At 35.3% G+C, this 13,749-nt stretch overlaps 1 protein-coding gene across 4 annotated transcripts in view; it reads right to left on the bottom strand.

Annotated features, from left to right (window-relative positions):
• Positions 1–13,749, bottom strand: part of CEP128 (centrosomal protein 128) — a 214,644-nt gene that overhangs the window by 143,153 nt on the left and 57,742 nt on the right. Inside the window, exons 20-21 of one of the 4 annotated variants that reach the window (XM_053945259.1) lie at positions 9,799–9,880; positions 1,099–1,157 (exon numbers count right to left, since the gene is read on the bottom strand). The exons of the other annotated variants lie outside the window; for them this stretch is intronic. Coding sequence (XP_053801234.1) covers positions 9,816–9,880 — 65 coding nt within the window. The 3' untranslated portion in view covers positions 1,099–1,157; positions 9,799–9,815. Of the gene's footprint in view, positions 1–1,098; positions 1,158–9,798; positions 9,881–13,749 lie in introns of those variants that run through there. 4 annotated transcript variants of the gene reach the window in all.

The raw sequence follows: 13,749 nt of genomic DNA, 5'->3' as shown, positions 1-13,749 counted from the left end.
TTATGAAACTTCCTTGACAATATCAGAGGAGTGAATTCTGACTGTCAATTCCCTCAGCATCCTAGTACAGAACAGCTGACTGAAAGTACCTGTGTTTGCTTCCTTAAGAAATAAACTTTATTGATACTTACACAGTCATAAAGATAAGTTTCAGTGATTTAAAATAGTAACTACAGAAAATATTCTATTGACATTAATCTGACATCTCTCCTTTATATCTCTGATCTTTTCTCCTTCTCCTGTTATGAAATCTTCCTGTGAGCACCCCAACCCTCTTTTTTCATAGCTTATTATTAATTTCTGATTGCATGTGGATTGAGACTTATTTCCAAGCACCAGTCCTTTAAGAGATGCCAATACCATGTAAAACATTTTAGTTAATTCTTCCTTTCTTAAAATTAGTAAAACTACTGCTTCTTCACTTTGTTTTGGTGCATCTATGTTTTTCTGAATTATTCTTTGGTATGCTTTTTCAGTCCAGTGATCCAACTGCCACATAAATTACTGTAGCCAAATGCATTGCCATCAACATTAGTACAAGAATTCTGGGTTGAAAAGTAGCTAACCTGTATGTTTTCTTTGGGTATATTCCAGTATTATATGTAAGTTGATAAAAATTTGTATTGTAATAAAAGCTTTAAAAAAGTTAGGAGCAAGGAATAAGTCTGTGAGAAAAGGGTGGGAAATTAAAAATTCATCCCCATGTCCCATCTGACCAAAAACTCTCAATTATTATACTTGACTTTGCTTTATTTTCATTCTAATGTAGTAATTAAGATTCTACTGTACAGACACAATTGTTCTAAGTGAAAAGGTTGCTATTACAAGGTTTCTTTCAAACATCTTCTACAAACTAAAACAAGCCGAACTGATTTCTGCTAACAGTCTCTAGATTTGAAAGCTCTGCATCTCAAATTAGGGTTATCTAGAATCCATTTACTTTATTCTACCCCAGCCTACATCAGATGTCCCACAGGATGCTTCACAAAACTCTGTCCCTGGAAGGGCAGGCAGGTGTTCAAGTCGTGTTAACTGACAAAATATACATCTGTACAGAGCCATCCTTTATGAACATATATTCAAAAATCAAGTTCTGTATTTCAACTGGTGATTCCATTTAGTATTCCATGTAAAATAATGGCATGTTTTCTCCAAAGCTGAAGTAAAAAAAAAAAAAATTAAAATTAAAGCAATATATATTAAACATCTATACAAAAAATCATATATAGCATATTATATCATTCCTCTGGACATCATTTTCCCTGACAGAATGACTTTGCTTACTTGATCTGAAAAGCTCTGTTGATTTATTTTATCACATGTACAATACTTCTGATATTTAAGTTTTTGTGCAAACTTAAATATATGTTTTATGCTTTATGTCATATGCCAGAAAATAATGTTGCAATAAAGTTAAGACAGAATGCATTGTGTCTGCAACAGAGCAAAGATGGTCACTGGCCCTAGTGGAAGCTCCTTTCATCCATCCTATGAACAGCCTCTGAGCTTTTCCAATTAAAATTCTGTTTGTAAAAGAAGTTGCACGGTGGCATGGATTGCTACAACAGTCCTGCTACCATCTTCTTTCAAGGCCTAATGTAACCACAGGGTACTTGGGGATTTTTCAAAGCAATACATCATTATTCTTATGGGGCACAGAACACAACAATTTATAAATTTACTAGAAGAAATAGCATTATTGAAAAAGGCACCTTTAGGCATTGATGGCTCTTCTCAAAAGACAAGTAATACATCGAAAAAGACAAGAGAAATGAGATGTAGAAATAAAGATATTCATCAGTGTACTCCCTTTTTATTTCTAGCTAAATATGAACCTCGCAATCCAATAAGGAACTATAAGCTAAAACTATTAAAAAAAATCAGATATATTTCAGACATTTAAAACTGCTCAAAATCAATGGCAAGCTCAGGATATTGTCTGCAAAATTAGGGATCATACTTTTGTGTAGCCATACAAAAACAATTTATTTACAGTGTCTAAATTCCAAATCATGTAAAGATTATATCTCACTGGGCTATGCTTATATCAGTAAGCACCAACTGAGTGTCCTTGAAGTTACACTACAGTGACTTATATGTGACTAATCAAACTTACATGAAAAATATAGGTTATGATTTAAAACATTCTGTCAGAATCTTTATCTCTTCCAGTTTTCCTCACACTGAACCACCACAGTATGTTTCAAAATACTGCAAATACTAAACTGGAGATGAAGATTATATATTCCATCATACCACACAGACAAGTGAGGGAAAAAAGGGTTATTTGAAAAGATTTTTCACATGCAAACCCCCCAGTTTTAATTTTTACTGCTGGTGAAAAGTATCAGAAAATAGATTTAGGAGCAAATATTTATTGATTGAAATGCGTAAAATGTACTATCTTATTTATCCTAGCTGATCCATTAATATGCCAATAACTAACTAGAATGTTAAAACTCCTTTATGAACTAAAATGTTCAACACCTTTATCTTTTTACTGGGTGTAACAAAGGTGAGAAACAGGATATTGACTTTATATTAACTGGAGCATCAATTTCTTGATTTCAAACACTGCATGACCTCCCATTTTAGAAACTGAAGATAATGATAGACAACATTCCTCTTTACATTCTCAGAGAAGACTGACATGCCAGAGAAAAATCTACAAATTGGACCAATACCACATTTTTATGTTTACCTTGCTCTAGCCAAGGAGAATGCACAAATTCAGAAGTGCACACAGAATCAATTCTTATAGACATAGATATCTACTCATACAGTGAAAAATCCTAAAATGTGATTCAGAGTACTCTGAAGTTGACATTCACACAACAATTCAGTTTTGCATTCACAGGTAATATGCTGCAAACTATCCTAAATATCTTCAGGCTACTGGTAAATCTGATTGAATACTCTCACCTCCCCCTAGCAGTTGCAGATCACGCAGGAAAATAAACAACTCACATAGTACCAAAAAATACAGCTACTACGTGGCATTAAAGCAAGAAATCCAGGTTATTACCAGAAAAGAATGGCAGTTTGTAAAACATTGTCAGCATAATTTTTGTATCATCAAGATAAGAAAAGCTCTTCTCCAAAACACAAGTCAGAGCTTTCCGTTATATATTAGTAAAACTATTTTGGATTTCCCAAAGTTTGTAACCCTAGACATTAAGGTTTTAAGTTATACAAGTGGATACCAAACTCTTGAGAAATCACTTAATTAGACACCCTGATCATAATACCTTTAAATTTGCTTTGATCAAAAATTGTAAGGCTTTTTTATGTCAAGTATTTCCCATCACTCTCACTTCAAATATGCATCCTACAGGTTTCAGTCATTGTTTGGATACGCTTCCCACAAAATTGCTGAACACATACTGCAGCATTCCTGTAGATGCACAAGGCAGCCAAGCAGGTTTCCATAAAGTATGAAGGAAATTTCAAGCAGCTGAATAAATCCTTTTCTTCCCTTCACACAACAAATCTGACATGAAGGCCCTGTTTTGGGGGTGAATCAAGATATTTCTAGCTGAACCAGTGTAACCAAAGTGTTTCACAAGATATATATATATATATATATATATATATATATAGAGAGAGAGAGAGAGAGAGAGATAGATAGATAGATAGATAGATAGATAGAGAGATAGATATAGATATATTCATTCATGGCCAGTAGAGGTGTTGTGCTGAATGGCTTCACAGTACCGTGACAACTGCCACAATCCAGAAACACTCAATATTAAAGGATGTTTCAATGAGCCTGAAGCTTCCTACTGTAAGGCCCAACACCACAAATCACCCTGGCACTAAAGGAACTGAGATGCAAAATAGTACTGGCACATGCTTCACACTGTTTTAATTAAAACAGTACTTGCCACACATGCATTAAGAGAATTTCTACATGACCATATTATTATCATCTTGAAAGAATTTTAGAGAAATAGGTATTTCTTAGAACATTAATTTTTGTTAATGTGGAACAAGGTCCATAAATTATTTGTATTTCAGAATGTGTTTATGAAACCCCAAGCAAAATTTAAAAAAAGAAAGAAAAGAAAAAAAGTCTCAAGTGATTTTTAATACTGATTAGAGCTTTCCTTGTTCATTAGCAAACTGTTATATTAATATTGAGCACATTCCACTGTTTTTAAAGATTTTAGTTCAGTTCCCACCACTGCAAGCAATGCAATACTCATGATCACCAAGACCAAAACAGCTGTTCATCTGTATCTAAATCAAAAGTTTTCTCATCCTCGCTGGCCTCCATCAATTTGACTATTTCTTAAAAAAAGTTTTTAAACATATGTTCATGGCAAAAAGCAGTGCACAAATAACATCAGTCTATTACAGGATGTGTCCCTCACAAACAGGGAGAGAGACAAAGTAGAGAAGTGTTTAATGCTTTCTCTCTCTTCAACACCATTGGTGAGCTGGGGTCCCAGTGCTCTGAGCAGGAGAACCATGGCTGTGAGATCAGTAAAACTCCCAGCCAATCCTGAATTTTTGTGGGATTTTCTGCTCCAGGGTCTGTTGAAGTCTACGGGGCCTGATGGGATTTTTCAAGAATATTTAAAGAGCTGGTTCATGTCTTTAAGGCCTCTCTCAACAGTTTTTGAGCAGTCTTGGAAATCTGGAGAGGTCTCAGTTGACAGAAATTGGCAAACATTATCCCAGTTTTCCAGAGCAGGAGGATGACCACAGCACCCATGGAAAGGGACCAGGGTCCTGAGCTGAACGTGAGCCAGCAGTGCCCTGGCAGTCAGGAGGACCAACCCTGTCCTGGGGTGCATCAGACACAGCCAGGCAAGGGGAGGGATTGTCCTGCTCTGCTCTGAGCTGGGGCAGCCTCACCCTGAACACTGTGTGCCATTTTGGGCATCGCAATATAGAAAAGACAGGAGGGCTACAAATATGGTGAAGGTCCTTGAGGGGAAGCCACATGAGTGGCTGAGGTCACTTGGTCCGTTCAGACTGGAGAGGAGACTGAGGGGAGACCTCACTGCAGTTACAGCTTCCTCAGGAGGGGAAGAGGAGGCACAAGTATTGATCTATTCTCTGTGGTGACCAGTGACAGGACCTGAGGGAATGGCCTGAAGTTGTGTCAGAGGAGGTTGACATTGAATAGTAGGAAAAGATTCTTCATCCAAAGGGTGACTGGACACTGGGACAGGCCCCCAGGGAAGTGGTCACAGCAACACCCTGACAGATTTCAAGGAGTGTTTAGACAATATTCTCAGACACATGGTATGATTCTTGAGGCTTTTCTGTGCAGGGACAGGAGTCAGACTTAGTGATCCTTGTGGGTCCCTTCGAACTCAGCATATTCTGAGCATGATTCATTGAACCTATTTATTGTTTTGGATGCCAGAACATTTTGGGACAATGAGTTTCTATAATTGAAGCATGTACTGCATAAAACAAAAAGTTTCCTCTTGTTTCTAATATGATGTTTGTACTGTCAATGACATTTTTATATGTATAATTCTTGCTTCTAATTTGCTTCCTTCAATAAGTCTTCCTTGTGTTTCATCCTGATATTTCTCTTTATTTCCCTTTCACTTTGATTGGTATTTGATGTAGATCATTCACTTACGAATATCTCCCACGCTTCATTTAAAAAAACCTTTTCCAACTTTTTACTTGTCCCAAGAATCAGTCCAAAATTGTCCTCATCAGTTTTATAACCTCTCTATACCTGTCATTAACTGAACTACTACAGTGTCTGAATATGAGATTAAATATATACAAAAAAACTAAAATATAAGGTTTACCAATCAAAAAATTATAGGTCCCAATGTGCTGCTTTTTAAGAGGCCTGTATCAAAAGAATGAGAAGGTTGTTTTTTTTTTTTTTTTTCCCAAAGCTTACATGAGATCTTTTAGTTCTATTCCTGGCTCCCCTCTATTCCTGGGAAATTTTCTGTGCTCATTTGAACATGGCTAAAGAAAATATTTCTCTATCTTCTGACGTGAAGCTCAAACAAAGTGCACTGAAATCCATGCAAAATATTCCTAAGAACTTCCTTATGAATACAAAAGGTGATGACAGCCCAAAACTTCAGTCTTAGCAACTGCTTAAGGTATGAGCTGGGAAAGACAGCATGGCTATTATATTTGTTTAGGACCATATTGATTCTCAACTGAAACTACTGTAGGAGCAATATGAGGGAGGGTTGTGAATATAGATGCAGTTAACACAGCTTGAAGCACAGCTATAAGCACTCTGTTGTTTTCCTTTGAATGACACTTATGTACCAGTGGACATGCTGTAGAGGATTCCAAAAGCTCCTGAGGGACCTTGGGGCTTCTAGTTAAAAAAAAAAATCACTAAAGAACAACTTCCCAAAACGGGCATCACTTCCTAGATGCTTCAGTAAGTTCCAGTAAGTTCCATTAGGAAACAATTAGTGACACAGACATATAAGAAGGCTAACCTTGAGGTGATAAAATAAAAATGTCTCGTTCTGGTTCAAAGACAGCTTCATTATGAAAATGTGATCAAGGCAGGTGTTCTAGTTCTGTGGGGCTGAACTTACAAAGGTGTGTATATTTATTTATCATCAAGTTGTATATTTATATCTACTTATTGTCCATAAATAAGTATACATATATTAGGGTAGCATGCTCACAAATTTTTTACTGATGGGGCATGCAATCAAAAAAGTTTGGAGACTAGTACTCAGTATTTAGAACCTTTGAACAATCTCACTTCTGAAGTAAGCAAACTATGGCTGGTAGTTAGCATTCAGAATTTGACTTTTTTAAATAACAGCATTTAGTTTTTATAAAGCTGAAATGTTTTCTAGCCTCTTAATCCAAAATTCTTTCTCCTTTATATGCCAAGGAGCACACATTGTAACACACGGAATTGAGAGGCTAAAAAGCAAAGTTCAAGTAAGAACAAGGTCTAATGACAAGGGTGTCTATGGGGAGAGAAACTGTGTGGGAAGAATGAGGAAGAGAAGAAGGGACTAGAACTATTTACAGTAAATGGACAGAACAAGAATGTGTGGCATATTTTTCAAATAGAAGCTCTCCTATAAGCAGCAGATTATATCTGGAGACCTTACTGTAGCTTTTGAGCCACACATGATTGGTATAAACTAATCTTGATGTGCCAAACACATCTTTGTACATAGAAGAGTAACAGTCTGTATGTTAATACAAATCTTTACTATGATTTTTTTTATCTAGAATTATGAGTGTCGTCTCTAAACAACTGCCACTATGACAAATTCAGAGCTGGTAACCCAGGTATTGCTTGTTCTCTAAAGTAGTGTCCAAATAAGCAAGCTGAACTGCAGCTAGATTAGAATCAAGGGTCCCTTCTAGAATCTAGAGAGATGTTACATCAGAATTAACACAGCTGGGATAGCAATAAAGCTGTTAACTCACAGTGAGTCACAACAGCAGAGCTATAGAAAACCTTCTGTTTGCATTATTTGCTCAACTGTTCTCTACAGAGATGTAAAAGCATATAAAGAGCCTATAAAGTCAGACCACTGGAATTTCAGTTTTAGGCAGACTCATTAATCAATCAACTTGTCTGAGCCTTAAGCAGCCAGTTTTCATTGCCAGGAATACTAAATCTTCTATATCAGTGTCCTTGCACTACGGACTTTAATCTGCTTCATTGCTGTAGGATGACACCATAGTTTTTCTTATTGAAGCCTTCTAAGCCATGATTCTACTCACAGAAAAAAAACACTGCAGGCTAGAATTTTCTTTATGCCTCTATTTCACAATTTCTTTTAAAATTCATTTAAATATTTCACATTATAAACAGAAATAAGAACATTCTTGTCTGAAAACAAGAACTACAGATATCAAGAATGATACAACAAAAAGAAACCCCAAACATGAACAAAAGCACGGAAATTTGATCCAGTAAAGCAAAAAGTTTATCTGAAAGGCATGGCTTCTGCCATGAAAATTAAAATGGGACACACCAAATAACAAAAATGCAGTTGACAATTTTTTTCCCATTATTTTCAATTAATGCCTTGGAAATGGTTTGGGAGTTTGAGGATGTTGACAGTTTCTGATTACAAATTATCTAGTTGTAAAAACTACATCCACAAAGCTGCTGCAACCAGAAGGCTGCTGTGAAAATTAAAAACAAGTCATACAGGTGTTGGTTGAATCTATGCTCAAATTAATGATTTAAACAATATTAAAACAACCCTAATAATTGCAAGTTACCTTCATCTTTTAACATCCTTTGTGTCAATATTATGTTTTTCTTTCCATTTAACATGCTTAAGGATTAAAATAGGATAAGAATATAGCAGGCAAAGCCAGCATTGTTACTGTCTATGCCCTCCTCTTACATGAGCTAAGGAACATTGTCTATAACTGCACTTTAAACACAAAATCCAAACCTCAAACAGTAACAACAGCAGAATCCCTCTAGTCATTATAGATTCTGAATTATGCCTTTTATTTGCAGGCAAAAAGAGCAAAATTTTTTTAACTGCAAAACAAACTTTCCTCATGGCAAAATTTTTTGTACCATTAAAGGCAGTAATAAAATATTAATTTAATTTTGGTAACCAAGACAGTATTTTCAAATTTAATTTTGCTTATTATCTAGGACACGCTAAAGAAAATTTGTTAACACACATACACATGGTATTTCAACAGTTAAACACTAGACTTGGAGTATGCTGCTATGCTTTTTTTTCAGCTACTATTTACTGAAACGTTCAGACTATCATTATAGTGGCATGACTTGACTACAATAACAGAAGTCTCCTCAGCTATAACTATACAGAATTTCTTATGAGAAAAAAATAAGATTTAAAACCCTAAAAATAAAGATAATTGAGGAAATAATTGAGATGTACTGAATTTAGAAATTATTCTTACACTAGAAACTCAAACAACACACAAGTCATAGTGACTTTCTGAATTTCTGCCACTAAGCATTGTGTGATGATTATTAATGTTTCTAAGGCCTTAAATGCCAATTACTTGATTCTACTTCTAGAAACTGAAACTGTTAGAATATATATATAGGTATTGATTACTCATGCAGTAGTAATATAGCCAGCCAGTGCTGGAATGCAGGCAATAATGTTCCTACTAGAAATAAATCTCAAGAACAGACTTTAGAAAAAAAATCTAACATACAATGGTCATGAATAAACACTTCAGATTCTACTTCACAGATTTGGCTGAAAAGCCATCAATTTTCATCCCTAACAATCTAACAGCACATTTATACTACAATGAAATTCTTTACTAATAGCTTCAAATAAGCTAGTTTGGCTACTAATGGCTATGTAATTATTCCTTCTTCATGTCCCACAGAAGCCAGTCCAACCCCGCTGACATGGTTTTAGCACCAAGTGCTCCAGTTCTGCCAGATGTGCTCAGATCACATCATAGATGGCATTTGCAGCTGCATTCGCCAAAATGCAGGGAGGTCACTTTGCTCCCTGCCTCTGGTTGTGCATTGCTCTTGCTTACTTTGTCCTGCTTTGGCAAAATGACAAACCTGGACCTCCAAAAGCTCTTAGCTCATTACAAGAACAACAACATACTGGCAAAAACCAGACAGTTCTATGCGGCTAGTATTGAGTAATATATGATTATAGAGGGGTCCAATGAGGAGGAGGCACAGAACAAGTGCTACAGAAAGTAGCACTGATGGGAGTGAGTGAAACAGAAATAAGAATTCTGCCTTTTGTCTGCAGTGATATTAAATGTCTCCAGGAATGGAAAACTCCAGTTTGACCCACTAACTCATGATTATCTTGGATTTGTGTGTGTGAGCTATCATCCCACCTGTCTGTAGCACAGATCTATGCAAGGAAACTGACAATGGCTTTTTCTTCCATAGTTTTGATTAGAAAACCTATTAAATAACCTGGAAAGAAAAAAAAACAGCATTATATAAAAGAAAATATAGTAAGAAATGTCTCAAAGCAAGGTCCTCATAACAGTTGACACTTTGAACAGAAAATGCAGTTCAACACTGTTTTATCACTGCATATAATACATAATTGTTACACTTCTCTCCTGAATGAAGAAACATTTCCTTTGTGATAATGAATAAAATTTTCCAGGAGCACACAGAAAGAAATTGAAACTTAATTTGTTTTCATTTACCAACTGCAAGCTAGAAAGATAATTTATCATTTCTTGTTTTAGAAAATTATGTCGATATGTTTATGGGCATGGTAGCTATATAAAAATTATGGTATGGCATATGCAAATGACAAAACAGGAAATTGAATGCCACTTGTTTCAGTGAACTCTCACTTAATATCCTAGGATTTTCTTATTTTGATGTTTATCATCCCAACCATATTTATGCATATCAGCAAATTTCCTTTTGGCTACATCTGAAGAGCAGCTGCACATCTTAATGCAAATACACACAGAACTGATCTTGGACCTATCAGCTAAGGAATGGTCAATGATTAAGGATATCCAGGTTTTTGAAGCAGCTCATTTGAATTGAAGTAACTGGGCCAACCAAAGGAGGCCAACAGCTTCAAGACAGAAAGCTTTTCTAGCCAAAGTCACTTGTTACTTGAGACGAGTAATTCTCCCAAGCCTAGAAATGCATTTCTTAATTGGGCTGTTTGAAGATCAGAACTAAAGAATCCATTTGCAACGTTCACAGCCCAGGAGAACAGATAATATGGGAAGCTCAAAGATACTGGTCCAGAAATTAAGTTTCCCTACCAATCTCAGGAAAAAAGGGATCTTTTAGCAGCTTGTATGGTTTTTTTAGAAGAGTAAAGCACACAAAATAGTCCCATCTCCATGGGATTCACTCCTTGATAAATGCTGTAAGAAAGCTTTTAATTCTCCTAGATGGCCCTATGTATCACTAGGGCTCAAACAGCTTCTAAGAAAACACTTACTTCAACCAAATAAACATACATGCACAGAGGTCAGTATGTCTCACTGACACCCAACATAATGCAACTAGAAATTATATAACTGTCTATTACATGTGCTACAGACGAAGATGCAATAAACTGAGCTGGCAATTATGAAGAGAGCCATAATAGTAATGTTTACTTCTAATTTTTTTCAGCTGCAGTTATGCTTTAAGTTTATTCCTTGGTGGCTCAGTTTTTGTACTGTCCCATGGGAACTGATGATACAACTGAGACTTACCAGCTCAGCTGGCAAACATTTTAACTTTCAGTGAATGGCACATTTTGCTTAACATCTAAAAATCTATTTTGAAAATTACACTATCTAAATGCACTAACTTATTATTCCTTCCGCATAGTTTATTGCAAAAATCTACAGTACAACTCCAGTAAATTTTTTCAAGAACTTTTTATACATAGATTTGAGGAAGAAATCTCTCCTATACTCCAAAAGAAAAGAGGATATTAGGAGGAAAATTATATATATTATATTATAACTGAATAGCAACATTAGAGTTTTTTCTTTTCTTTCCCTTGTGCAGTGGAGAATGTGTCATTTTCAACTGACACTTGACTTTCTATTTCTGATCAACAGAACTCCTGGAGACTGATCACAAAAAAACCAAATTTACACTGCTGTTTTAACATATTAAAAAGGTAAGAAGGTATTAATCTTACAATGAAGATTACATGGAAAAATGTATATAAAGTATAAGCAGTATAATAAATGTACTACAAAAATTTTATTTATTATAAAAAGACACTGCAAATCTTATTACAAGGTTGATAAGAGTGGCAAATAAATTGTGCTTATTATAGAATTGCTTATCCCATTCTCCCAACACTACATAATTTCTACAGATAGAGACATTGAAATAGTAATCAAAGAAATGGCAAAATGACTGTCAAAATCCCACAAAATGCCATTGTAAATGGGAGAATACATTGAGTATTCTATATACCTAACCCTTTACCTATTTACATTGTAGTTGCACATCTGTTTAATCTCAGCAATGCAAATGCAGGGAACAAACTGAAGTTTGCTAAAGTTCTAAAATGCCTGATATGTTTTTATATGATGCCTCTTGCAGCACATGTTATAAGCTATGTTGGCAAACAGAAACTTGCTGGGGCATAATTCCTAGGTTAGGAAGAGAGAGGTACCAAGCAAACAGTAAATGTGCTTCGCTGGAAATGCCCCAGAAGGGTATAACTGCTAAGAGACATTGGTTATAGTGTGCTTTGATCTGCTCATGCCTCTTGAGAACAGAGAAAACAACAGAAAACTACTCTCTTAATGTACACCCAATGTTGAAAATTCATACTGTTTATGTAAGGTTTTTATACCCTCTAGCAATCTTATTAAATGGCTAAATTTCTCTTCCCTTGTGTCTTTATATTACGTATAACAAAATATAATTAAAATAATTAAAGCTCCTGAGACCAAAAGTAAAGGATTAAGCCTTAGCTCTAAAATTTATTTTGTACTGTGAAAATATGGATCTAAACTTTTTTTCAGAAAACAAGAAAATAACCAAAATGAAAATCTGAGTCTGCTTTTCAGAAACTTTTTTCTATCTCTTACCCAGAAGTTTATATGCTTTTCTGTGGCTTCTTTAAATTTACTCCTTTTTCTAGTATAATTTTCCTTTGCTGCAACAACTATTGCTGCCGGCATATTTTTTTGAAAATGCCTTTTAATTGATGTAAGGATCGGTTTTTTTCTGTATGACAACCTACAGTTTTAATAATGACAATAAAATACAAATCATAGAACATCTTCAGTATCAAAGTAATATTTAAAATTAATCATGCTGGGTTTCTCTACTCTGTCAAGCTTTCTGACAGTATCTTTTCCAGACCTACACGTTACAGACAGTATAATGTTGCAGTGCAACACACAACTGTGCTTCTCCTCTACACAATTGATCCTCAAAGTTCATTTGTCCCAAAGCACTAGCACGATCAGTAACAGATATTTTCCCCTTTAATAAAAAACTGGTTTACTGTAAAGGTGTGTCCTTCTGCTGTCTTGGAAGTGTATTTTATACACTAGCAAACCAGTTTACTTGAGCTGAAATACAACAATATTACCGCTTCTTCTGGAATAAACTCTTTCTCTGGGATCTTGTTTGCTCTGCAAAGGCGGTGCAAACAAAGTCTATAGAGCAATTTAAAATAATGCAGTGCAAAGTCTTTAGAGCAGCTTCAAAAATAGAGTCATCTCTTACAGGACATAGATTAAAAGCACTGCTCAGGAAAAATAATATTGTCAGATGTGCAACTTGCAACCACAGTAGAACTTGCACACTATACTTCAGGGTGCAGATCAGATGAGAACAGTACATATGCAACGAATTTTAAGGTAAAGATACCTGATACTACTTTTTCTTGACCTGGCGTTATAAAATATTATTCATATTGGTGATTCAGAGAGAGAAAGAAACTACCCAGCTTCTGATGACCACACACATTTACAGAGCTTATATAGCTCTGTAAAAATGCCCTGATTACAGCTGATCCTCGTGACACTATGAGTACTGACATTTCCTCCTAACCAGATGCAGCATGGTTCCTGGATCTGTCCAATACTGTTATACTACTAGTCAAGTAAGTTAGATTATTACAAGTTAGTGAATCATCTTCAACAAAATTCCCAATGAACAAAAATAAATGAGTTAGAAAAACCCTATGGGTAGCAACAAATAGAATGCTCAAATTCAATCACACTATATTTGTACATTACCACTTCAGGAAATACGAAATGATAATTTTGTGGACTAAAAGGATTTTATGTTGCCATTCTTATACTAAGAACAGATTAACGAATGAAAAATACATAATC

The sequence above is a fragment of the Vidua chalybeata genome, chromosome 6, assembly GCF_026979565.1.
Source record: "Vidua chalybeata isolate OUT-0048 chromosome 6, bVidCha1 merged haplotype, whole genome shotgun sequence".
Lineage (NCBI taxonomy): Eukaryota > Metazoa > Chordata > Aves > Passeriformes > Viduidae > Vidua > Vidua chalybeata.
The sequence above is the reverse complement of the archived record's forward strand: the minus strand, read 5'-3'. Positions and strand labels throughout refer to the sequence as shown.